The sequence below is a fragment of the Salvelinus alpinus genome, chromosome 7 (assembly GCF_045679555.1).
Source record: "Salvelinus alpinus chromosome 7, SLU_Salpinus.1, whole genome shotgun sequence".
Lineage (NCBI taxonomy): Eukaryota > Metazoa > Chordata > Actinopteri > Salmoniformes > Salmonidae > Salvelinus > Salvelinus alpinus.
In genome coordinates this window covers 23595891-23622584 of record NC_092092.1, presented here as the reverse complement: position 1 = coordinate 23622584, position 26694 = coordinate 23595891, and the positions used below count along the sequence as shown (strand labels likewise).

Genomic DNA, 26694 nt, shown 5'->3' with positions numbered 1-26694 from the left:
ACATTCATTTAATATACAAAATTGATTGCCACTTGTAATAACTCAAATTAGACCTTGACATGTACAGAATTGTCCTCAATCATAACTGCAAGTAGGACAACATCTCTCTCCTATTTATTTTCTTACAGTATTCCATTGGTAAAAAAAGGAGGATGAATAGAATAGAGACAGTGTACAGGAGTGTCATAGGTTATGTACTAAGGGTTTACAGCAGCCAGTCTGTACATGAGACATCCAGCATCATTTTTACAGCTGAACTAAATCAGGATTCTATTATTCCCATGTGTGTCCTCTTCCGGGGGGTTTTAAAACTCCCCAAATGTCTCCAGGGTGTCTTGACTGGGATTTCTTGAGGATCTTTGGAGGTAAAGAAGAACAGCAATACAGCAGAAGTCCATACCACCATCACACCTAATCGCTGCAAGTAGATTTGTTAATAACCAGGAGGTTAAGAATAAAAACAAGTTATAAATACAAAACAGAAGAAAATAGTAAGGGAAAGATACAGATTGTGGGGAAAGTCCCACATCAAACATCCCAGGTGACTACCATAGAAGTCGAAATAAAGTCACCTCCTAAACTGTTCCTGCAGATGGAATTTACTAGCGAGATTGGTTCCCTTCCAGTAAGAAAATGCTTTAAACTTAGGTGAACCAAATAAGGCAACTTCCTAAACCAAATAATGACTATTATTATCATCATCAACCACGTAGATTGGGTGCTGAGGTGCAAATAATAGCCTTTTAAACAGCGCAACCCTCATTAACCTGGTCCCAGATCTGTTTGCACTGTCTTGCACCTCCTTTGTCACGCCAATGACCACAGGGAGTTGGCAGGACAGCACAAACAGATCTGGGTCCAGGCAAGCAGTACTCTCACAGCCAATAAGGATAAAGGTTCCCAGTCTGAGTTGAGCACTTGATCAATCCCACAATGCAATGTCTCTTCAGAAGAACTTGACCCCCTTCCCGTCGTCCATGGAGATGACCTCTGCCTTGCCGTCCATCTGCAGGGTCTGCAGCGAACGAATCAGCATCCAGTCTTCCAGCCCATGGAATTCTGGGGAAAATGGGTTACATCTAATTACATTTGCTGTACAGCTCAACAGAAGGCATAAAATAGTGCAGATGTCTTTAGGTACTGATGAATAGAAGGAAATATGTCAGAAATGCACATATCTGTTCCTGTACCTTCGCTTTCTGTGTCGTCACCGTTGGCGAGCTCGTAGAGTGTAAACACTGTATTGACCATGCCGTTTTTAGAGACCTGAAAGGATTGGGAACATGAGCTCCTTTCATCAAGAAGTATCAACAGAGTACAGATGACACAAGGATTTAGACTATTACTTGCTGGAAAACTACATCATATCTTCAATAATGATGCTACATTGCATGATTCTTCGAACAATGTAAAAGGAGCTATAGGCTACACCCCAGTGGTGTAAAGTACTTAAGTAAAAATACTTTAAAGTACTATTTTAAGAGGGCACACACGTTAATTGAAATGCACTCCAGGTGACTGCCTCATGAAGCTGGTTGAGAGAATGCCAAGAGTGTGCAAAGCTGTCATCAAGGCAAAAGGTGGCTACTTTGAAGAATCTCAAATATAAAATATATTTTGATTTGTTAACCACTGTTTTGGTTACTACATGATTCCATATGTGTTATTTTATAGTTTTGATGTCTAGACTATTATTCTAAAATTCCAAAAAGTATCCATAAAGTTCGTAGAAACATGTCAAACGTTTTTTAAGTAATTTTTTGGTGTATCTGTACTTTACTTTACTATTTAGATTTTTGCCTACTTTTACTTCACTACATTCCTAAAGAAAATAATGTACTTTTTACTCCATACATTTTTCCGGACACCCAAAAGTACTCGTTACATTTTGACAGGAAAATGGTCCAATTCACTTATCAAGAGAACATGCCTGGACATCCCTACTGCCTCTGATCTGGCGGACTCACTTAACACAAATGCTTTGTTTGTAAATGATGTCTGAGTGTTGGTGTGCCCCTGGCTATCTGTAAAATATATATATATATATTTAAAAAATATATATTTGTGCCATCTGTTTTGCTTACTACTTTTACTTTTGATACTTAAGTATATTTTAACAATTCCATTTACTTTTGATACTTAAGTATATTTAAAACCAGATACTTTTAATCAAGTAGTATTTTACTGGGTGACTTTCACTTTTTCTATTAAGGTATCTTTACTTTTACTCAAGAATGACAATTGAGTACTTTTTCACCATTGTCTATATAGTGCATTACTTTAGACCAGGGCCCATAGCAGACCTACTCACCCACTGGTAAATCAGTTTCCCCCATTCCTCTGGCCTCCTCCACATGACTAGACACCGCGTCTTGTTCTTGTCTAACCATTCCAGGTTCCCTGCAAACAATATCCAGTTCAAATATTTTTGTCAGAATAATTATCAATATCCATCCTTCAATAAAAGCTACCCTGTTACCTTTTTTCCTCAATTCCTCAAAAACAATTAGTATGGCCTCCATTGATAGTTTTCCTGAAAGATCAGTTAAGGTTTCAGAGGAGAAACATTCAGTGGGTGTAATTTCAGAGAACATCCTTATATTTCCCTAGCCTCAAAGTCTTATTTATTTATCCCGTATTTTACCAGGTAAGTTGACTGAGAACACATTCTCATTTACAGCAACGACCTGGGGAATAGTTACAGGGGAGAGAGATGAATGTGCCAATTGGAAGCTGGGGTTTGATTAGGTGGCCATGAGGGCCAGATTGAGAATTTAGCCAGGACACCAGGGTTAACACCCCTACTCTTACGATAAGTGCCATGGGATCTTTAGTGACCACAAAGAGTCAGGACACCCGTTTAACATCCCATCCGAAAGACGGAACCCTACACAGGGCAATGTCCCCAATCACTGACCTGGGATATTTTATTAAGGGCAATGTCCCCAATCACTGCCCTGGGAAATTGGGATATTTTGTTTAGACCAGAGGAAAGAGTGCCTCCTACTAGCCCTCCAACACCACATCCAGCAGCATCTGGTCTCTCATCCTGGGACCAACCTAGCTTCAGAGGCAAGCCAGCAGTGTGATGCAGGGTGGTGTGCAGCTGTGCAACAACAAATGACAGGACAGTAGAGCAAGAAATGGCCTCCTGTGATTTATTTGGTTTGAACTATGACATGCGTGTCAGTAAGTGAAACTCAGAACATGGTAGATAAAAGGATACTATCAATATTCTTGTGGTTGAACACAGGGCTCTCTTGGGCTTCCATGATGTCCAGAGTGTAGAGCTTGTGATGGCGGCAGTAGGACAGTGCGAGGGAGCACCAAGCTGCAAGCTGTTTCTGTCTGGTGTCAACATTGGGCTGTAACCTGTCAATCACCAAAAGCAACCATTACTGACATCGCACCAACTTATATTGATTGACATGTAAGTCAAGCGCTAGAAGTAGGTAGCTAGCTAATCACTCACTAACGGTTATCCATGTTTATTTTGTTTGAAAGAGATGTGAATAATACTCATAAACATTAGCTGCGAACACAACCACATCATACAGTATTTGTGCAAGTTAGCAAATTGAATGTACATTCAAGATAATTTACAGTAACTAGCCACGGATTGCAATACATCATAACGTTAGCTAACTAGCTTGAATGATAAACTAAGTAGCTACAACGTCAATACGAATGACTATCTATCTATCTATCTAGCTACATGTTGAGAAAATCATTGCCATTGCTATCATTCATATGTTCGCCATGTGGCTAACGTTAGCTGATCCACATCACTAGCCAGCTAGCATAATTTTTTTTAAATAGGTCAACAATTAACTAACTTAATGCAATGGCATCCACACAATACAACATTTGTTATACGTGGGTATCACCATTTAGTTGTGAAAATTGTTAACTTACGTAAAAAACGGAGGAAAATTATATTGCCAGGGCCACTCAAAACTCATTGCAAAATGATGTAAACACAAGCTGAAACCCGGAAGTGCAACCTCTAAATCGTTCCCTACTAGAAAATCATATCACACCATAGAGATAGATAGAGGACTCATCATTGTATCTGTGCCATTATAGTTTCTAACCGCAGAGGCACAACATCGCGAGACTTCCCGGGAACGCTTGCAAAGCAGACCAGGGAGGGGTTTGGGGATAGAGAAGTCAATGAGAGAAGTGAAACATTCTTCCTTAGTTGTTCATTTTCTCGAAATCTAAAGGCACAGCCTAGATTCGAGCCAATGTCTTAAGTAGTTCGGCTCTAACCTCGTGAAAGTGACAAACTGACATGTTTACATTTCCGTCAAAAATAACTTTATATGGGAGTGCCTTTGATTTGACGGCCTGCACATGCGCAGTTCAGCGCGAGACGACCAAACACGCATGACATCGCCTATAAGTGTGATGGGGGATTTCCAATTGAGAAGCAATTTTAGGCTATCTTCATAGCGTCTGTGACAGCGTCATTGAGGCTATCTCCATTTTGAAATAGTACATTTTCTTCACGATTGGCTGATCCCTCCTGATGACTCGGTTGGACGTGACTCCAACAGGGTCACCAGGATCAGGCAATGAAGTTGGAAGTCCCACCCATTTGACTACATTAAAATGGTGGAAGCCCTCAATCGCGATGTCCATGCTTATACGGCCTTTTGGCCACTAGAGGCCTCTATCTTTCACACACATCAGTGGATAAGGGCCCGGCTAAGTTACTTTACGTAATTAACCATTTGAAACAATAAATGTTGACAAAACAGTGAGTCATGTTAGTTGACATGTTTTTACAAAGTTATTTTATTAAAGGAACACGTGCATTTTCAGTAATTTACAGCATAAATATGCTATTGATTTCTATGTACAGAAGAAAAAAAAATGTTATGCTTCTCACAACTTTCTAACTATTCATTTAGGTCTGGCCTTTTCCAACTCTATTAATGCTAACAAACTTAATGAAATAGCATAGCCATATGTCATTATCATTCTGTGTGTTCATTTACAATGAGGATTTGTTTAATTAACACTAAATGTGCCTATTTAAAAAGGGTGGCATCTGATTATCCAGTACAAAATCTAGAGAAGCTGTACAAGGGAAGTTGGTGTCTAATTCATAGCAGGTTGTGGGTAGTACATATTTGATATATTTCTATATTACAGTTACATAATGTACATTGACTGAATAAGACATTATTAGCATAACACAGGACTTCTAGGCTATTCAGAAACATGATATACAGTAACCTCAGATAAACATTTCAGTAACTTTTAAACATTTTGATTTCATCTTCAAAATGCATCTAAAAGGGTTTGTTTGGTCGTGTGTAAAAACAAAGTATCAAAGCATCTTCAGGTTGCCTTGAGAATTGGGGTGTTAAGATAAAATCATGTTATTGTGAATTAAAATGTTTACATGAAAGGAAGATTTCAAAGTAGGCCTATAGCAACAAAAAATGTATTGATACTTTACATAAGTGATGACATAAGGGTGTGTGTTATTTTACATAATAAGGAATGCAGTGAAGTGGCAGAAATTCAGAGAACAATCTGAATTGGCAAATGATTATCCAACTAAGATATTAGAATAAATGCAGTGCAAATATTTGACATTGCTTTCAACTAGGCCTAATGCAAGCAGCTCCTCTATGGCTGCTTCCCAATAATCTCTCCTTTCTCCTGAAGTGTGCACTTGTTCACTTCCCTTCATGATTTGAAAGGACATGACTGTTAGGCCTATATGTAAACTCCCTCTAGCCCATGCCTACACCAATCCAATGCTTTTAAATTTGTGGGGAATAGTGAATGAGTGCACACTTCAGAAAGAAAGATAGACTATTTGGACGCACCCTCTGTCTGGTGGTGAGTGTGTGGTTTTTCTCCTACTGCAATATTACTTAAATTGACCACTGACCTCTGACTGATAGAGGCTTATGATTGTTTCAACTGGAATGGAAGATGTATTCGTATTCGTTCAGGACTAGCTCCACTATCTGGTTCTGGAAAACCATGTGCATGGCGATGTTGGCTGACTCCATCTCTGGCCGGAGCAGCGTGGGACCAAAGACGATAGCCACGTTCTGCACAGTCATACGGTTCTCTTCTCCATAGTTTATCACTCTGAGAGAGAGGGTGGATAGAGAGGGAGAGCCGAGAGAAGCAGAATACTATACGTTATCATAATATCATCAATAAAATTGGGCTCTGGTCAAAAACAGTACTCTTTATAGCAAATAGGGTGCCATTTGAAACACAAGCAAAATGTGATTGTGAAAGACCTACTTGCGTAAATGGCTGAAGAGGAGTTCCATGGTGTAATGGTTTGGCCGAGGGAGAGACTCCACCAGCTCTCGCATGTAAGACACTTTGAGGGTGTAATCAACAGTTCCTGAAAACAAGACATGATAGAACAATAAATGGTACACTAATGTATAGATTCAATGTATATCTCCAATAGTTCATAAAAAGGGAAGTGGGGGGCCTCCGAGTCGCCTAAGACACTGCATCGCAGTGCAAGCTGTGCCACTAGAGATCCTGGTTAGAGTCCAGGCTCTGTCGCTTGTCCTATCACGCTCTAGCGACTCCTGTTGCAGGCCGGGCGCATGCACTCTGACACGGTTTCCTCCGACACATTAGTGTGGCTGGCTCCCGGGTTAAGCAGGCATTGTGTCAAGAAGCAGCGTCGTGTTTCGGAGGACGCACGCATCTTAACCGTACGGGAGTTGCAGCGATGGGACAAGACTAACTACCAATTGAATACCACAAAATTGGGGGGGGAAAGGTGTAAAAAAACAACAAAAAAACAAAGGGAAGTGGGGTGGTAAACATGATTAGTCCTTCCTTGATAGTGAAGTAATAGCATAACTACACTGGGTAAGAAAACTGAGGTGCCACTGTGGGGCCAATACTTAACAGTTTCAGGCTATTCTACACTACGTGAGGTGACATTGTGGGTCACGGCCTCTGGCCTGCTGCTTACTTATGGCCTGGATGAAGTGGCTGAAGTGGCTGAAGGGGAAGAGGGGTTCAGGAAGCTCCCTGAAGAAAAGCTTCAGAGCCCCAGTGATGACGTGGATGTCCTCCCACTGGCCATCCTCCAGGTCCAGTTCCTCTGTGGAACAGAATCGCATCACACAACAGAGTCAAAGAACAGGACACACAAATACAGACACAGACACAAATGCATACACACACATACTCGCATACAGAAGGTAAAGAGATGGGCATTACCATGATCTGCCTTGAAGCGTAGTTTCTGAATGACAGCTAGGTTCCCACTGACTCTGTAGAGCCCATCCATGTCCAGACCTGTGAAGACAAACACACATCAGCATTGGGTTCAATCAACTACTGTGGTAACTTTTTTACTTTTACCGTATACATTGTGCTGAGTAATACACCGCTATTTCAATGTTACTGCTACAGTTGCTACAGTTGAAGCCAAATACATTTAAACTCAGTTTTTCACAATTTCTGACATTTAATCCTAGTAAAAATTCCCTGTCTCAGGTCAGTTAGGCTCACCACTTTATTTTAAGAATGTGAAATATCAGAATAATAGTAGAGAATTATTTATTTCAGCTTTTATTTATTTCATCACATTACCAGTGGGTCAGAAGTTTACATACACTCAATTAGTATTTGGTAGCATTGCCTTTAAATTGTTTAACTTGGGTCAAATGTTTCGGGTAGCCTTCCACAAGCTTCCCACAATAAGTTGGGTGAATTTTGGCCCATTCCTCCTGACAGAGCTGGTGTAACTAATGCAGGTTTGAAAGCCTCCTTGCTCGTACACGCTTTTTCAGTTCTGCCCAAACATTTTCTACAGGATTGAGGTCAGGGCTTTGTGATGGCCACTCCAATACCTTGACTTTGTTGTCCTTAAGCCATTTTGCCACAACTTTGGAAGTATGCTTGGGGTCATTGTCCATTTGGAAGAACCATTTGCGACCAATTTGCGGCCGGTTGGGATGGTGTTCTTCGGCTTGCAAGCATCCCCCTTTTTCCTCCAAACATGACGATGGTCATTATGGCCAAACAGTTCTATTTTTGTTTCATCAGACCAGAGGACATTTCTCCAAAAAGTACGATCTTTGTCCCCATGTGCAGCTGCAAACCGCAGTCTAGCTTTTGTATGGCGGTTTTGGTGCAGTGGCTTCTACACTGCTGAGTGGATTTTCAGGTTGTCGATATAGGACTCGTTTTACTGTGGATATAGATACTTTTGTACCTGTTTGTTCAAGCATCTTCACAAGGTCCTTTGCTGTTGTCCTGGGATTGATTTGCACTTTTCACACCAAAGTAGGTTCATCTCTAGGAGACAGAACGCGTCTCCTTCCTGAGCGGTATGCCGGCTGCGTGGTCCCATGGTGTTTATACTTGCGTACTATTGTTTGTACAGATGAACGTGGTACCTTCAGGCATTTGGAATTGCTGGATGAACCAGACTTGTGGAGGTCTACCATTTTATTTCTGAGGTCTTGGCTGATTTCTTTTGATTTTCCTATGATGTCAAGCAAAGAGGCACTGAGTGTGAAGGTAGGCCTTGAAATACATCCACAGGTACACCTCCAATTGACTCAAATGTTGTCAATTAGCCTATCAGAAGCTTCTAAAGCCATGACATCATTTTCTGGAATTTTCCAAGCTGTTTAAAGGCAGTCAACTTAGTGTATGTAAACTTCTGACCCACTGGAATTGTGATGCAGTGAATTATAAGTGAAATACTCTGTCTGTAAACAATTGTTGGAAAATGTACTTGTGTCATGCACAAAGTAGATGTCCTTCAACTGTAACATAATCATCATCACTGTGATTACTAATCATTACCTCTCTTTTCCACTGCTCGGATACATTTCTCCACAAAGCTTGGGATAGTAGTTTTCTCCTGGGCACACAGTGCAGCCAGATGACAGCCAAACACATTGTCTGAGGGAAGGATGATGGATGTTAGTTTACCCGTATCACAACAGAAGATTTGTACAAACTCATTCAAATCTCAATCTCCCTGGATAAGTAACATAGTTGTGACAAATCCTGACAGTAAATGTAATGTAGCCTGATTTGCAGCAAGTTCGGCCTGTGTAGCATTGTAGGAATGAAGACCCTATGAGCCCACCTCGGATGTAACCCTTCTCCTTGACGGACTGCAGCGTGGGTCGTTTCAGGAGGAAATTGATCAGCTTGGTACGAACCTTCTTCTGATCTGTCTCTCCCCCAGAGGAGGTGGCCGTGCTCGGTCTGGAAGCTGGGGAGGAGGAGGGGGGTCAAGGAGATCGAAGAGGAGAAGGGGGTTAAACAGCCACGAAACATGAGCAATTTGACCTGGTGGAGGCTATTGCAGCTGAAACGTTTGCTATTTGAAGCAGGAATAGTGCAGTTGGGAGAACTTACACATCCTCCTCTTGTCCAGGGTGCCTGGTGACCTGTCATCTCTGTCTGTACCGGAGGACTTCTCACTGATGTCCCCGTCCTCCTCCTCAGATTGGTGGTGATCCTGGTCCTGCAATGTCATTGGCTAACATGCATGATGTTTGAACCAGCAGCCATTAAGTTAACCATCCTAAATTGACCTTGATCAGGGAGTTTTTCTTATTTTTATTCAGTACATATTTTTCTCCATGCACGTTAAGGTGTGCAAGTTAATTTACTCCTAAACATTCAAGAAACTTACCAGCTGTCGAATGGTGTCGACTAGAACTTTGTGCCAGTCGTTGATGATACTCTCAGTGTCGTACTGTATCAGAAACTCAACACCATTTTTGTTTTTCAACTGAAGAGACAACATACAACAGAGGTTATTATGACTTTTACATTTGCTTTACAGTTTTATAGGGAGGGCAACAGTCTTAGACTAATGGAAAATATATTCTCACATGATGTTGCTTCCCAGAATCACTTATCACAGTGGGCAGGAAATGGTGAATGTATAGTCAATTACATTTTTATTTAATAAATGGTACGCCCAAATGAATAATTATCTTTGATGTATTTAGTACAACTCCTAAAACACCTGTATTATGACTTCATAGCAACCAACTGTCAACTCACCTCTACAACGTTCTTTTTGCTGGATTTATCCCTGGGAGCCCAGCCAATCGTTGCACCTCGTAGCTCCACTGTGACCTCTGGTGTGATCTGATTGGTCTTGTTCTGTCGAGAGAGAAAGACATCATGGAGGACAGTTGATGAAAACTGACAGTACTGCATTCCATGAAATCAGACAGTGATGTAAGAGTTCTTTATCTGTGCAGGTAACAGTTGTGCACCTCTCACTCACCGAGGCTCCTGTGGCTGCAGACTTGGGGTCTTTGTGGAAGGTCAGAACCCCTCCGTGAAGAACCGTCCATGACTGGGCCCAGTTTTTCCTACAGGAAGGCCACTGAGTATGAGCTTTACTGTACTTCAGGGAATGTTGCAGTGTGGAAAATAATTTGGTAATGTAATGGATGACTATACATTCAAGTTCATGACTGATAATTCCATCACTTGCTTCCATGTCTTTCATGTCAGCAATTATGCCCAGACTTCAGATGAGGTCAGAATTACCTTACTCTTTTCCCGTTCTCTGACACTTTAGTTTTGTTGAGAATTCCAGCTTTTTCTAAACTCTGCACCTGAAAAAGGATCCAAACATAACATGCTTTTAATTATGCGAAGCCAAGTGTTCAAGTGAGACATAATTATTGATGCATTGATACAGTACAATCCTGTTAACCTCTACAAACAGAAATGCACCAAAAAGCGACAGGAGGACAGTATTTGACAACTGTGGCTAAACTCTGACAACAAGCTCCTCTGTAATAGCTTGTTAACAGACACCTCTACCTCTATGTTTTATAATGAACAGCATGGATGGTATAAAACCACAGGCACATTTTAGACTATTGCATGCTCTCTTTCACTGTGTAGTGAGGTGTGATGAGGTGGTACGGCAGTTGGTGGCTCTGGCTGAGAGTTTCCCAAAGGTGTTGTGACGTCAGCTGCCCTCAACAGGGAAAAACTCATCTATTTATATACCAGGAAATATACCATTTCCCAGTGACATCTGTTTTCCACTCTCTCAGGTGTAGCTATGCAACTACTATTCTGCTTACAAATTCATCAATATACGGGTACAACACACCCTTAGCCCTTAGATAGATAGCATGCGGATGGATACAATATTTATCAGGGCAGTGGTGAGATATTTAAAAGAAAAAACACATTGTGCCACTGAGGCTCTGATTGAATGGGCTTCTTCTGAGTCTAAACCAATCAGCTTTCAGGAACAGAAACAAAACACCATTCAGAGGAAAGACAGGTCAGGTCAGAGTGGTCATAGCGCTCTAGCTGGGGCAACATCACAGAAGTGTCATTTGAGTAAGAACAGAACTGTCATTTTCAGTCGACTCAGGGCTGATCTAACCTAATGAGGATCAGCAGACTGGGGAGGACAATACAGGAGGACAGGAGAGGAGGAGGGGGACTCACGTGATGCTGCCCCATCTCTGGAGAGTTGTCTGCACTGGAACCCTCGCTGCCGTAGTCCGAGGCATTTCTTCTGTGATTCGGGAAGAACTTCTGACCAATAGGGGAATAAAGGACACTTTACTTCGTCACAATGTGACCAAAACGACATCCCATCTAAACATAATTGTTTAATTCATATTCCATTATATCAGCATAGTTCCTGACTTCCTAGTGTCTGCAATCAGTTAATCTTACCACAGAGTACACAATCTACTCTTTTATATGTGTGGTATAGACCACTGTATTGTTACGACAGCAAATGTCACTGGCTGAACACAGTGATCCTAAGAATAGAAGTGAAACATAATAGGTGTTCCAGGTGCTTGGCTCTCTCTCTCATTTAGGAAACGGTGTCAAAAGGGGCGCTGTATGAGAGCTGAGAGGGTCAGGTGTTCATATGGTGTTCCCAGTCACTTCACTCTAAACACTGCTGTCAGAGCCAGCTGACACTCCTACTGTAGTTCTTATAGCTCTATTGTGGTGGGCTCTGGTTAGGGGGATGTGAGCTGTGTGTGTGTGTGTGTGTGTGTGTGTGTGTGTGTGTGTGTGTGTGTGTGTGTGTGTGTGTGTGTGTGTGTGTGTGTGTGTGTGTGTGTGTGTGTGTGTGTGTGTGTGTGTGTGTGTGTGTGTGTGTGTGTGTGTGTGTGTGTGTGTGTGTGTGTGTGTGTGTGTGTGTGTGTGTGCACTAGCAACACTAACCCTTTCCTCCATGGTTGAGCTGAAGTGAGCTGGACCCATGGTGTGTCTCCAGTTCTTCATAGATAGAGACCCCCCGTCCAGCGCAACACCGTTTCCCACCTTAGACTGGCCTGATGCTACAGGGGCCTGGAGGGGTCAAATGATAGAGGAGAAACTCTATACAAGAAACTCCCAAATAAGTAATTCATAAGTTAGAAATTAGGCATTGATTACCTATCTAAATCTGTATGGTAGAATTAATTGCCATGGGTGTTTAATCTTGATCTCTACCTCAGGCAGGTTCCACTGGGATCTGGAGCCGTCTCTCAGGTAGTAGTACGTCTGTCCTCTGTCGTCCAATGATTTGATCCACTGTTACCACACACACACACATCCAGTTAAATATCCATATAGCACTGCATCATCATGGAGAAAATGGACTGCATATACTGCAGCGGTATCTGACTGAACGCCACCCGAATCAGGTGGCCCGGTAATAATCCTTCAAGCTGAGTGGCATGGTTTCCCCCTAGATTTCATTCCTGGACAGTTCTCTCTTGAAAAGTATATTTTTACCTCAATGAGACTAACCTGAATAAATAATGGATAAATAAAGGATCTGTGTACCTGCTCAGGTGAGTGTTTGCTGGAGAACACCCATGTTCCATCAGGGTCTACATTGAGGTTCCAGCCAGTTGGGGCGCTCCTGTCCATGCTGGCCCTGGGGATGACCGCCTGGATCACATGGCTGGGGTTGTAGTCGTTATGGAAGGAGTGAGGGTCCACTGGGGACAAAGCCAATGGCTTCTCTTCAAGGGATTCAGGTAGGTCAGCCTCGGCTGGGTAGTCCTCCTCAGGCAGGGGAGGCTGGACACACACACAGACGCACACACACATCATGCACACACACATGCGTGTGAACAGACACACACCCACAGACAGGACAGACAACACAGAGATACATACATACACACACACGTTGTGAGAATGTTACATTCAGTGTTCTCATTATGCTGCTTCAAAACAGATCGAGACCAGGACAATGGATAACCTTCCTCCTAGGTTCCTTTCAGCTATTCAAAGTTCCTCATTTCAACTAAGCAGTTTATTAAACAGCTTTTAGCTTATTCTTTCACATCTCTTTAGAATTGTGAAAACACAAGAATGCAGTTCGCAAAAAGTTCACAATGAGGTCAACGTGAGAATGCACAGAATGCATTGCCTAATAGTTTGAGGAAAATTACATCTATGAAAAATAACTGTCTGCTATGTACTGTAGGTGTAGGACTTAGCAGGAGCTTAACTTCATTAAAAAGATGAGTGTTGTATTATTTGTAGATTTCCCATGGGTGAAACTATAATAGACTAAGTAAGTGAGTGTCTAAGTGGAGCAGGCCTTACCGGCCCTTCCTCCAGAGAGCTGTGCCCACTCAGCGGCTCCATCAGAGGGGGGTAGGGGCACTGTGGCTCTGGGGGCTCCCAAGACGTGTCCCCCGATACTGGGTTGTAGAAGTACTGGCGACCGCTAGTCACATCCAAACACTGCTCCCAGTCAGCGGTCCATGCAGGGGGGGAGACAGAGGTGGAGGTGGGGGACTGAGAGGAGGGCGAGGGAGACGAACACACAGGCTCCTCAGCGGGAGCCTCAGGGTCTATGTGGGGGTTGTCCCAGGTGGTCTGCCCCGATTCAGGGTGGTAGTAGTACTCCTGTCCACTCTCCTGGTCAGTGTGCACCTCCCATCCCTCAGAGTCCAGGTAAGGAGGAGAGCAGGGAGGGGAGGAGGCCGAGGGAGGGGACTCAGAGACGTTTCTGTGGAGCTCCGCTACATTGACGTACACAGCGTTCTGGGCACTCTCATTGTCAACCTATGGGAAGAGCAGGGAATATGGGTCAGGGGTCATCTGGAAAAGTTTAGAACTACAGAGTGACGCCAAGCCGTGTCCCAGATCTGTTCATGTGTTGACAATAACCATAGGAGTTGGAAAAACAGCACAACCAGATCTGGGACGAGGCTGAGGTCAAGTGACACTCATTCTAGGCTGTCAGAATACTTAATGCAGCAGAGAGACAAACCTGTGAATAAAAAACTAACATCAACTTTAGTCTCACAGCTCTATAGACAGTTGGTTCTGAGTAGATAAAAGAAGCTGTGATATTTCTGGAGAGACAAAAAGCCACTTTCACCTATAGCACTCAGAAAGAGGGTGACACAAGTCTTTCTTCCAGTGCAGTCAGCTCAGAAAGTAAAATTAAAGTTAAACAGAAAGCATTGAGCTCCAGACCACAACCCACCGGCTCGTCTAAATTTACAGACACCCACTATTACCCAGTTACCCACAGACACAGACTCTGCATTGCCAAAAGTGGAGGTGCAACACTCGACAAACTAAAACTCTATGCCTACTTCACAGTCCACCCAGGCATTACTGTGCGACATTGTCTTTCGTCTAAGGGTGGTGGTAATGTTACAGAACAATAACAACTGTCCACAAACAAATATAGAAGGCCAATATTCAGGTTTCATTCAAAAGTTCGACAATGGTTACTAATCAACTACAGCAGGCGCACTTTCAATTCTCCACAATACAGAACTGAAAAAAAAAAATAACTCACACTTTCACTGAATATAATCAAATTCAACTGTTGACTGAATATAAGTTAATATTACATTTTATTCTTCCTCTTATCTGCGACCCACAGTTATAGAAACCCTTTTACAGTAGGAGGCAAAATATATTACCAGTATGTAAATATAGGCCTAGTCAAGACCAATACACATGGTTAGGTTAGTTAGCCTACATGTTAGTCTTGTTGTCATTGTTGTTGCAGACTGCCCCAAGAAATTGCCCCTCAGATAAATAAAGTTGTTTTAATTGTATTGAATGAATGAGAGTGAAGGAGAGAAATGTAAATGCCTAATGTACGTCTGTGTTCATCATTCCAGAAAACATTGGCACATTCACTTACTCCTGCTAAAATCAATGTTTTTCATTTATATTTTGGTCATTTAACCAGAGCGACTTACAGGAGCAATTAGGGTTAAGTGCCTTGCTCAAGGGCACAGACAGATTTTTCACCTAGTTGGCTTGGATATTCGAACCAGCAATTTTTCAGTTACTGGCCCAAAACTCTTAACCACTAGGCTACCTACTTCCGTTGAAATGACCCCCATCTAAAATAGACGATCTGATCCTACATTTTCAGAGGCCCGAGTCTAACCTGGAGTCTTTTCTTATCTGTTCCAGTGGCCTAAGTTTCACCTGCTGTATTCCAATGAGGAGGTGTCTGACTGACTTTATGATTCCTGGGACGTCCCTCTGGGAACCCTGATGGATATGTTGTCATCATCATGGCACTGTGAGAGGGACTGTTGATCTCTCCCTCCCTCTCCCATAGTCTATATTTACCAGGGACCTTGATCAGCTGTGCCTTCTGGTTGGAACTATCACACCAGGATCCTTTAGACTATGAAAACCTACCACTGGTTTGATGAACGGTGACAGGTCGGAAGCCTATTTATATGGGTCAAAGGTCGGAAGGCAGATATGGATAGAAATGAATACATTTGACTATTTTCCTCTGGTTAATAATAATAAATTTTGTATCAGATATGGACTCGGTGTCCCATCTAGAGGTTTTTGGCCTGTCATTAGCATCATTATTGATCTCATTATCACCACAAGGTAATCAATACACATGACCAGGCAATTGAACCGAAAATAGATCAACAAAATACAGACAAGCGAGAGGAAATTAGAGTTGCATCATTGATCTCTCGCTGTGTTGATTCTGAAATGCCCCCTCCCCTGCCCACTGGAAAATACATCTACCCAGAGCAAACAACACACAGTAAACACACACTAGCCAGAAGTGAGAAAGTCGGTCTTTGTGTGGGCAAAATGTCAGTGTCACCAATAAACATAAACAGGCAAAACCCTCAATCTACCCATTTCATCAACACACACAGTAAGCACCTTACAGTAAATGTAATACCCATATGTGAGAAACTATGGTTTTGTGTTGGCAAATTTGTCAACTTACACCTGGCAAAACTCTAACGTCAAGAGTGCTTAATGGATCTATGCACTAACCATGCGGAAGGCGGCATTACTTGTGTTACTGAGCATGCTCTCTGGGGTTGACGTACACGGCAACAGAGGAAAACAAAGTTGAGCTGAAGCAATATATCCGCAGAAGGGTGAGACAAAGTAGACTAAACAGGAAGCAAGAAAGTGATAACAAGGTAGACGTAAACACTGTCAATGTTGTATATACACTGTACAACAAACCCAACACACTCTGATCTACATTCAGAACCAGCCAATTTAGCCATAGATCCATCAAAACCAGTGCACTGACAGTTTTGGTGAGGCTGCATTGTTGCATTTAGAGACATACGCTATATAGTTTGTTCTGGACCTACCTGGTTTGCAATTGGTAGAGCCAAGCCCCCCCGGGTCTGATACCCATGCCGGGGCTTTGCATAAAGATCCACCATGTTTATGTAATCCTAATTAGTAGAGCCATATAATACAGCTGACCAGAGCAGAGCTACACAGCTACACTAGCTACCACAGGACAGAACTGACAGGAGCCGAGGCAGGCAGGCACACACACCGTGCGCACACACACCAATGACAGAGATGCCTCGGAAAGGAGAACTGCCTACTCTCTTACAATGACAGGGGGAGGGAGCCGTGTTTCAGATGGAGGGAGGCAGAGAGAGAGATAGAGAAACAGAGAGAGCGAGAGAGAGAGAGAGAGAGGGAGGAGGCAGATAGAGAGATAGAAAAACAGAGAGAGCGAGAGAGAGAGAGGGCGGAGGCAGATAGAGAGATAGAGAAACAGAGAGAGCGAGAGAGAGAGAGAGGGAGGAGGCAGATAGAGAGAGGACAGGTCATTTTAACCCACTTCCTTGCTGTCTTAGCAATGATGGAAAAGGAAATGTTGGCATGGAAACAAAGCTTTAGGAGAGTGCATTCCTTTACTCAAGTGGTGAATTAGATTAATTAGCGAGGAAGCCAGGGCAGAACTAAGAGGATACTGAAAAAAAAAAACTCTGGGTTTAGCTAGTCCACTGTACTCACAAAGGTCATGGTATGACTGTTATAACTCTGGTTTGGGTTATATCTCCTTCTCTTTGTGAAGTAGTCTTTACATTAACATTAGAAATTCCTTAATCTCCCTGAAAGTAGCATTAACAGTAAGAATCTGACTACTACTATTGGTTTCCAAATCAAATGACAACAAATGTTTAAGAATTGCTTGACAAATTTACATAGAAAAGTACAATTGTGCTCTGTGTAGAGGAGAAATGTACACATTTCAATGGACAATGTTGCTATAAAACTAGGAGGAACCCAGAGTAGCTGAAGCTCAGACTGCAGAGTAGGTGGGTGTTTGACTTGAGACAGGAAACTTTAGTGAAGGGACAGTTGCTCAACCATCACTTCCTTCCAGGGAGGATCAGACTGTTCACAGATCAGACTGCTGACTGTCTGAAGCCTTTGGCTGAAATGTAGTACCATAACATCCATACTAACACAACTAATAGTATCATAATACGTATCATACCACTGCAACAAATAGCATCATCATAATTCATCAACTAATAGTATCATAACACACAAAACCAACAGTACAGTGCCTTCAGAAAGTATTCAGACCCCTTGACTTTTTCCACATTTTGTTACTTTACAGCCTTATTCTGAAATTGATTAAATAAAAAAATCTCCACACAATAACCCAATGACATTTTTGCAAATGTATTAAAATTATAAAACAGAAATACCTTATTTACATAAGTATTCAGACCCTTTGCTATGAGACTCGAAATTAAGCTCCTGTTTCCATTGATCATCCTTGAGATGTTTCTACAACTTGATTGGAGTCCAACTGTGGTAAATTCAATTGATTGGACATGATTTGGAAAGGCACACAGTTGACAGTGCATGTCAGAGCAAAAACCAAGCCATGAGGTCAAAGGAATTGTCCGTAGAGCTCAGAGACAGGATTGTGTCAAGGCACAGATCTGGGGAACGGTACCAAAAAATGTCTGCAGCACTGAAGGTCGAAGAACACAGTGGCCTCCATCATTCTAAAAAATGGAAGAAGTTGGGAACCACCAGGACTCTTCCTAGAGCTGGTCGCCCGGCCAAACTGAGCAATCAGGGGAGAAGGGCCTTGGTCAGGGAGGTGACCAAGAACACAATGGTCACTCTGAAAGAGCTCTAGAGTTCCTCTGTGGAGATGTAGAACCTTCCAGAAGGACAACCATCTCTGCAGCACTCCACAAATCAGGCCTTTATGGTAGAGTGGCCAGACGGAACCCACTCCTCAGTAAAAGGCACATGACAGGCCGCTTGGAGTTTGCCAAAAGGCACATAAAGACTCTCAGACCATGAGAAACAAGATTCTCTGGTCTGATGAAACGAAGATTGAACTCTTTCGCCTGAATGCCAAGCGTCACGTCTGGAGGAAACCTGGCACCATCCTTATGGTGAAGAATAGTGGTGGTAGCATCACGCTGTGGGGATGTTTTTCAGCGGCAGGGACTGGGAGACTAGTCAGGATCGAGGCAAAGATGAATAGCGCAAAGTACAGAGAGGTCCTTTATGAAAACCTGCTCCAGAGCACTCAGGACCTCAGACTGGGGTGAAGGTTCACCTTCCAACAGGACAATGACCCTAAGCACACAGCCAAGACAACGCAGGAGTGGTCTCTGAATGTCCTCGAGTGGCCCAGCCAGAGCCTGGACTTGAACCCGATCGAACATCTCTGTTGAGACCTGAAAATAGCTGTGCTGCGACGCTCCCCATTTAACCTGAGAGCTTGAGAGGTTTTGCAGAGAAGAATGGGAGAAACTCCCCAAATACAGGTGTGCCAAGCTTGCAGCATCATACCCAAGAAGACTCAAGGCTGTAATTGCTGCCAAAGGTAGGTGCTTCAACAAAGTACTGAGTAAAGGCTATAACTACTTACAGTTGAAGTGAGAAGTTTACATACACCTAGGTTGGAGTCATTAAAACTAGTTATTCAACCACTCCACAAATGTCTTGTTAACAAACTATAGTTTTGACAAATCGGTTAGGACATCTATTTTGTGCATAACACAAGTAATTTTTCCAACAATTGTTTACAGACAGATTATTTAACTTATAATTCACTGTATAAAAATTCCAGTTGGTCAGAAGTTTACATACACTAAGTTGACTGTGCCTTTAAACAGCTTAGACAATTCCAGAAAATGATGTCATGGCTTTAGAAGATTGTGATAGGCTAATTGACAACATTTGAGTCAATTGGAGGTGTACCTGTGGATGTATTTCAAGGCCTACCTTCAAACTCAGTGCATCTCTGCTTGACATCATGGGAAAATCAAAATAAATCAGCCAAGACCCCAGAAAAAAATTGTAGACCTCCACAAGTCTGGTTCATCCTTGGGAGCAATTTCCAAATGCCTGAAGGTACCACGTTCATCTGTACAAACAATAGTATGCAAGTATAAACACCATGGGACCTCGCAGCCGTCATACCGCTCAGGAAGGAGATGCGTTCTGTCTCCTAGAGATGAACGTATTTTGGTGCGAAAAGTTCAAATCAATCCCAGAACAACAGCAAAGGACCTTGTGAATATGCTGGAGGAAACAGGTACAAAAGTATCTATATCCACAGTAAAACAAGTCCTATATCGACATAACCTGAAAGGCCGCGAAGCAAGGAAGAAGCCACTGCACCAAATCCGCCATAAAAAAGCCAGACTACGGTTTGCAAACTGCACATGGGGACAAAGATCATACTTTTTGGAGAAATGTCCTCTGGTCTGATTAAACAAAAATGGAATTGTTTGGCCATAATGACCATGGTTATGTTTGGATGAAAAAGGGGGATGCTTGCACGCCGAAGACCACCATCCCAACTAGAGGTTGACCGATTATGATTTTTCAACGCCGATACCGATTATTGGAGGACCCAAAAAAGCCAATGCCGATTAATCGGCCGATTTTTTTTTTTTTATTTGTAATAATGACAATTACAACAATACTGAATGAACACTTATTTTAACTTAATATAATACATCAATAAAATCAATTTAGCCTCAAATAAATAATGAAACATGTTCAATTTGGTTTAAATAATGTAAAAACAAAGTGTTGGAGAAGTAAAAGTGCAATATGTGCTATGTAAGAAAGCTAACGTTTAAGTTCCTTGCTCAGAACATGAGAACATATGAAAGCTGGTGGTTCCTTTTAACATGGGTCTTCAATATTCCCAGGCAAGAAGTTTTAGGTTGTAGTTATTATAGGAATTATAGGACTATTTCTCTCTATACGATTTGTATTTCATATACCTTTGACTATTGGATGTTCTTATAGGCACTTTAGTATTGCCAGTGTAAAAGTATAGCTTCCATCCCTCTCCTCGCCGCTACCTGGGCTCGAACAAGGAACACATCGATAACAGCCACCCTCGAAGCAGCGTTACCCATGCAGAGCAAGGGGAACAACTACTCCAAGTCTCAGAGCGAGTGACGTTTGAAACGCTATTAGCGCGCACTTCGCTAACTAGCTAGCCATTTCACATCGGTTACACCAGCCTAATCTCGGGAGTTGATAGGCTTGAAGTCATAAACAGCGCAATGCTTGAAGCATTGCGAAGAGCGGCTGGCAAAACGCACGAAAGTGCTGTTTGAATGAATGCTTACGAGCCTGCTGGTGCCTACCATCGCTCAGTCAGACTGCTCTATCAAATCATATACTTAATTATAACATTATAACACACAGAAATACGAGCCTTATGTCATTAATATGGTCGAATCCGAAAACTATCATCTCGAAAAAAAAAACGTTTATTCTTTCAGTGAAATACGGAACCGTTACGTATTTTATCTAACGGGTGGCATCCATAAGTCTAAATGTTGTTGCAATGTTACATTGCACAACCTTCAATGTTATGTCATAATTACGTAAAATTCTGGCAAATTAGTTCGCAATGAGCCAGGCGGCCCAAACTGTTGCATATACTCTGACTCTGCGTGCAATGAACGCAAGAGAAGTGACACAATTTCACCTGGTTAATATTGCCTGCTAACCTGGATTTATTTTAGCTAAATATGCAGGTTTAAAAATATATACTTCTGTGTATTGATTTTAAGAAAGGTATTGATGTTTATGGTTAGGTACACGTTGGAGCAACGACAGTCCTTTTTCACGAATGCGCACTGCATCGATTATATGCAACGCAGAACACGCTAGATAAACTAGTAATATCATCAACCATGTGTAGTTATAACTAGTGATTATGATTGATTGATTGTTTTTTATAAGATAAGTTTAATGCTAGCTAGCAACTTACCTTGGCTTCTTACTGCATTCGCGTAACCGTACATTACATGAGGAATATCATGTCTAGAATGAGCATTATGACACGTTTACAAGACACTACAACATTCTATGGCAGCCATGTTGGCTCCCCATTAACATTACATGAGGAATATCATGTCTAGAAGGTTGCAAGATTGAATCCCTGAGCTGATAAGGTAAAAATCTGTCGTTCTGCCCCTGAACAAGGCAGTTAACCCACCGTTCCTAGGCCGTCATTGAAAATAAGAATGTGTTCTTAACTGACTTGCCTAGATAAATAAAGGTGTAAAAAAAATTAAATTAATTATTATTATTATTATTTTTTAATCGGCAAAATCGGAGTCCAAAATTACCGATTTCTGATTGTTATGAAAACTTGAAATCGGCCCCAATTAATCGGCCATTCCGATTAATCGGTCGACCTCTAATCCCAACAGTGAAGTATGAGTGAGGCAGCATCATGTTGTGGGGGTGCTTTGCTGCAGGAGGGACTGGTGCACTTCACAAAATAGATGGCACCATGAGGAAGGAGAGTTATGTGTACATATTGAAGCAACATCTCAAGACATCAGTCAGGAAGTTAAAGCTTGGTCGAAAATGTGTCTTCCAAATGGACATTGACCCCAAGCATACTTCCAAAGTTGTGGCAAAATGGCTTAAGGACAACAAAGTCAAGGTATTGGAGTGGCCATCACAAAGCCCTGACCTCAATCCTATAGAAAATTGGGCAGAACTGAAAAAGTGTGCGCGAGCAAGGAGGCCTACAAACCTGACTCAGTTACACCAGCTCTGTCAGGAGGAATGGGCCAAAATTCCTCCAACTTATTGTGGGAAGCTTGTGGAAGGCTACCCAAAATGTTTGACCCAAGTTAAACAATTTAAAGGCAATGCTACCAAATACTAATTGAGTGTATGTAAACTTCTGACCCACTGGGAATGTGATGAAGGAAATAAAAGCTGAAATAAATCCTTCTCTCTACTATTATTCTGATATTTCACATTCTTAAAGTGGTGATCCTAACTGACCTAAAACATGGAATTTTAACTAGGATTAAATGTCAGGAATTGTGAAAAACTGAGTTTAAATGTATTTGGCTAAGGTGTATGTAAACTTCAACTGTATGTAAATGTAATACTTCAGTTTTTATTTTGAATAAATTTCAAACATTTCTAAAAACCTGTTTTTGCTTTGTCACTATGGGGTATTGTGTGTAGATTGATGAGGAAAAAAATAAATGTAATCAATTTTTGAATAAGGCTGTAACCTAACAAAATGTGAAAAAGTCAAGGGGTCTGAATACTTTCCGAAGGCACTGTATCATGTAATACAGTTCCTGGAACATCCCAAATATTTCACCTCTATATTTGGTACCTGGGCACAAGGTGTTTTGCTATTCAAATGTGCCCGGGCCAGCAGCCTCACACTATGCTTATGCTGTTACGTAAGCACAGAGGAGGCCTGTATTTCAGACTCACAAACAAGGACCTGAGTGGACGACACACTTCATTGATGCAGACAGATAACTTAACAGGGGATATGGCCCATTCAAATTCAAGTAATTTAATTCATGATTTTTTAAAAGTTTGTCAAAGATCATACATCCTCTGTTTTGTGAGTGTTTCAAATTGAAATTCCAACCAAAAGAGTGAAAGAGAAGCACTGTGGAAGAGGAAACATTGTTATGTTGTTGAACTAGGAGATGATTGCAATGTTTTGCATAGTCTCTAATTGCCCTAAAGGAGAAAAATATGAAATTTCTCTCATACCCTAGCCTTGAGCAATGCTATGAATCAGCAATCTGCCTGATTACTTAACCGCTTTAGCAATCATCCAATCAAACAATAGGGAAGCAAATTGGGGCCCTAATCACACCACAAAAACAGTCGGCCTATTGAATGAGTCTGACTCCTCCCCCGTTACATCACTCCTCATGGCCTAGAATCCTGGATTACCCCAGAGAATGCTGTGTGGAATTCTAGTTCTACCTCCTACAATCTACATACAGCACACCAACCTTATCACTTCCCTACCCATCTCCTCAGGCCAGGCTGAGTGACGCTCTTCTGACTGCCACGAGGCAGAAAAACAGCTTCAGTAGGATCTGCAGGAAAACAGATCTCTAGAACATAGATATTCTAGAACATAGATGGTACATAGAGATGTATACAAAAGAGAAACGATATGGTAATGTCTGAATATACTGTGGTAACATTATAAGAGCCCAATAGTTAAAGATACGTGGTAACAACTGCTGACCAAGAATGCCTGCAATACTGTACACAGTAAAGCTACTTAGCTAAAATACATATTTACTTAAGGTAAGCAGATCTCAGGAGCTTTGATAGCCAAGTCCCAAACAGTTAACCCTATCATCACGAATATAGAATATGTAAAAAAATATATGTAAAAAAACATGCATCAAGACGACATGAAAGACATTCCGGATCTATTATGATTACTTGACCAAGGAGACAAGATACTTGAGACATTGGCTGCGTTTAGACGGGCAGCCCCATTCTGATATTTTATTCCACTAATTGTTCTTTTGACGAGTCACATCAGGTCTTTTCACATCAGATCTTTTTCGGCACTGATCTGATTGGTCAAAAGACCAATTAGTGAGAAAAAAACATCAGAATTGGGTTGCCTGTGTAAATGCAGTTACTGAATAGTCTCATTACAGCTGAGGAGCAGTCAATGGGAGCCGCTAGAGGAGATACTACACAAGTACAGAGAAAAATGATGGCTTTCCACCTCCCACTCAAGTGGTGTGTGTGTGTTTACCAAAGCAATACATCTAGTGATGCATGAACATGAAGATAACACTATTACTATTCTTTTTCACATGAATAGTTTGTTTACAACAATAGTTAAGGAATTGCTGATTAATTGGATCATATAAGCAATGCATTCCTACATTCACTTTCATGTCAATTGAGTTCATTTTTATTTAACTAGGATAGTCCACTCCACTCGATAGTCCAACCATCATGACAGTCTCGGGATCATGACATTGCGTGTTAGCCTAAATGTTGGATTCATCTAAATGTATTCACCCATCCTTACTCTCAAATAACATCCCAATGATTTCAGTTAAGAAGCCATGCCTAGGATATGTCCAAGATGACCCCCTATTCGCTTTGTAGTGCACTGTTTTTGACCCTATGGTCTCTGGTAGTGCTAGAACTGTTGCTCTGGTTCACACACTAGTACCAATAAACCAAGACTAACCACTCACCACTACCAAAGCTAAATGACCACAATAAAACATAATATCCCTGAGCAGCACAGGTATAATTCAAGGACAACCACTTCAATTGAATCAGAAAACATCTCACTCACAGACAGTCCCAAATGGCACCCTATTTCCTTTAAAGTGCACTACTTTTGACCAGGGCCCATAGGGCTCTGGTCAACAGTAGTAAGCAAAGTAAAGTGCACCATATAGGGAATGGGGTGCCATTTGGCCAGTGTTGCTGCTGAGGAGGGGAACAATCAGACAATGGACTCACCTGTATGTCCTTCCCCTGAACAACACGCTACCCAGTGTTCTATTCTGTCAGAGAGCAGGAACAGTTTCCTGGCATGTGACTTTGGTCTGCAGAACAGAGCAACTTACAACAGCTGCTGTACTGTCTGTCTCTAGGTTATGTTGTGATCTGTTCAGACTCAGAGGCTGTCTGTTCAGGGTCCCCCAGAGCCTAGTCCCAATCACAGCACGGGAGAATGGACACGCACACACAAAGGTTCACACACACAGTCAGCTGAAAGGACAGTACACCCTGCCAAAACCACAGAGGGGTTGAGATAGTGTATGTTGAGTCGAAAATACATTTTGGCGTCTCTTTTAAAAGATCTTTGGGACATTGGTCCTGTTGACACATGAAAACATTGGACCGACATCGACATGTCTAGTTTGGATGATCAAGGCTATAGACCAACAGTGGTCAATATTCAATCAAAACTTTCAGGGAAGGGTTTTCCCACCAAAAGTCTCTGATCAAATGCATGCATTCTTTTTGACAGTAAATTTCATTAGAAACTGACAGCGCTTATTTTAACGTTCATGTGCCTTCTGCTTAGCTCTAAACATATTAAAGACTGCATCCCAAATGGCACCCTATTCCCTACATAGTGCACTACTTTGATCAGAGACCTATGGTACAGTGTAAGTGAAGGCTACAGTTACAAGACATGTAAGATGACGCAAGTCAGACACTAAGGGCTCAGACACACCAACAGCGTTTGCTGGCCAAGAGTACTTAGCACCTCTGAGCGTAATTTGCGAACCAAGGGCGCACCGAGTCGGGCGTCTACAGCGGGTAGTCCCTAAAGCACAGCACGGGCGTCTACAGCGGGTAGTCCCTAAAGCACAGCACCTGAAAGATCAAGATCAGCAGAAGAACGCTAGATCCACTTTCGGTGCGATGTGTGCGAGCCTTAATACACCTTGTCATTTACTACTGTAAAACCTACAGGACTGCTATCCAGTTGCACCTAAAATGCTGCTTATTTCAGAAATCTGTTGCACATGGCACATTTTATTTCTTTTTTTTTTACTTAACTAAACAAGTCAGTTAAGAACAAATTCTTATTTTACAATGATGGCCTAGCCCGGCCAAACCCTCCCCTTACCCAGACGATGCTGGGCCAATTGTGCGCCGCCCTATGGGATTCCCGATCACGGCCGGTTGTGATACAGCCTGGGATCAAACCAGGGTCTGTAGTGACGCATCTAGCACTGAGATGCAGTGCCTTAGACCGCTGCGCCACTCAGGAGCCTTTGCGGCTCTAGAACACAGAGAATACAGGTAGGAGGTTCTCTCTGTACAGTCTGTTCGATTAAAGCCTCTATTCATTAGCATCATCCTGTACCAGCCACTGTGCTACAACTTAAATTCTACAAATATATATACACTGCTCAAAAAAATAAAGGGAACACTTAAACACAATGTAACTTCAAGTCAATCATACTTCTGTGAAATCAAACTGTCCACTTAGGAAGCAACACTGATTGACAATAAATTTCACATGCTGTTGTGCAAATGGAATAGACAAAAGGTGGAAATTATAGGCAATTAGCAAGACACCCCCAATAAAGGAGTGATTCTGCAGGTGGTGACCACAGACCACTTCTCAGTTCC

General features: G+C 42.0%; 2 protein-coding genes across 5 annotated transcripts in view; both read right to left on the bottom strand.

The window, feature by feature from the left end:
• Positions 1-97: 97 nt before the first annotated feature.
• vps25 (vacuolar protein sorting 25 homolog) lies at positions 98-4059 on the bottom strand. The gene is made up of 6 exons (XM_071409513.1): positions 3916-4059; positions 3227-3372; positions 2480-2533; positions 2312-2400; positions 1191-1266; positions 98-1059 (listed from the first exon to the last, which is right to left on the bottom strand). The coding sequence occupies exons 1-6, from the start codon at positions 3960-3962 to the stop codon at positions 947-949; spliced, it is 525 nt and encodes a 174-aa protein (XP_071265614.1). The 5' UTR covers positions 3963-4059; the 3' UTR covers positions 98-946.
• A 723-nt stretch (positions 4060-4782) lies between these two features.
• The window catches only part of LOC139580631 (rho GTPase-activating protein 27-like), a 31492-nt gene continuing 9580 nt past the window's right edge, over positions 4783-26694 (bottom strand). For 3 of the 4 annotated variants that reach the window (XM_071409502.1, XM_071409503.1, XM_071409505.1), the window contains 16 exons: positions 13588-14052; positions 12814-13053; positions 12478-12558; positions 12208-12333; positions 11470-11559; positions 10546-10613; positions 10277-10364; positions 10048-10149; positions 9671-9769; positions 9391-9499; positions 9116-9244; positions 8827-8925; positions 7228-7305; positions 6977-7108; positions 6280-6385; positions 4783-6117 (listed from right to left, as the gene is read on the bottom strand). In XM_071409502.1, the coding sequence (XP_071265603.1) occupies positions 5940-6117; positions 6280-6385; positions 6977-7108; positions 7228-7305; positions 8827-8925; positions 9116-9244; positions 9391-9499; positions 9671-9769; positions 10048-10149; positions 10277-10364; positions 10546-10613; positions 11470-11559; positions 12208-12333; positions 12478-12558; positions 12814-13053; positions 13588-14052 (2190 nt within the window). In that variant the 3' untranslated portion in view covers positions 4783-5939. The remainder of the gene's footprint in view (positions 6118-6279; positions 6386-6976; positions 7109-7227; positions 7306-8826; positions 8926-9115; positions 9245-9390; positions 9500-9670; positions 9770-10047; positions 10150-10276; positions 10365-10545; positions 10614-11469; positions 11560-12207; positions 12334-12477; positions 12559-12813; positions 13054-13587; positions 14053-26694) is intronic. The other variant, XM_071409504.1, reaches the window with a different exon arrangement.

Coding starts and splice junctions, on each gene's coding strand:
- vps25 (XM_071409513.1), bottom strand. CDS start 3,962: ATGAGTTTTGAGTGGCCCTGGCAATATAATTTTCCTCCGTTTTTTAC. Junction 3,373..3,915: donor AATTTTCCTCCGTTTTTTAC/GTAAGTTAACAA, acceptor GGTGATTGACAG/GTTACAGCCCAATGTTGACA. Junction 1,267..2,311: donor GGAAACTGATTTACCAGTGG/GTGAGTAGGTCT, acceptor CAATCCTTTCAG/GTCTCTAAAAACGGCATGGT.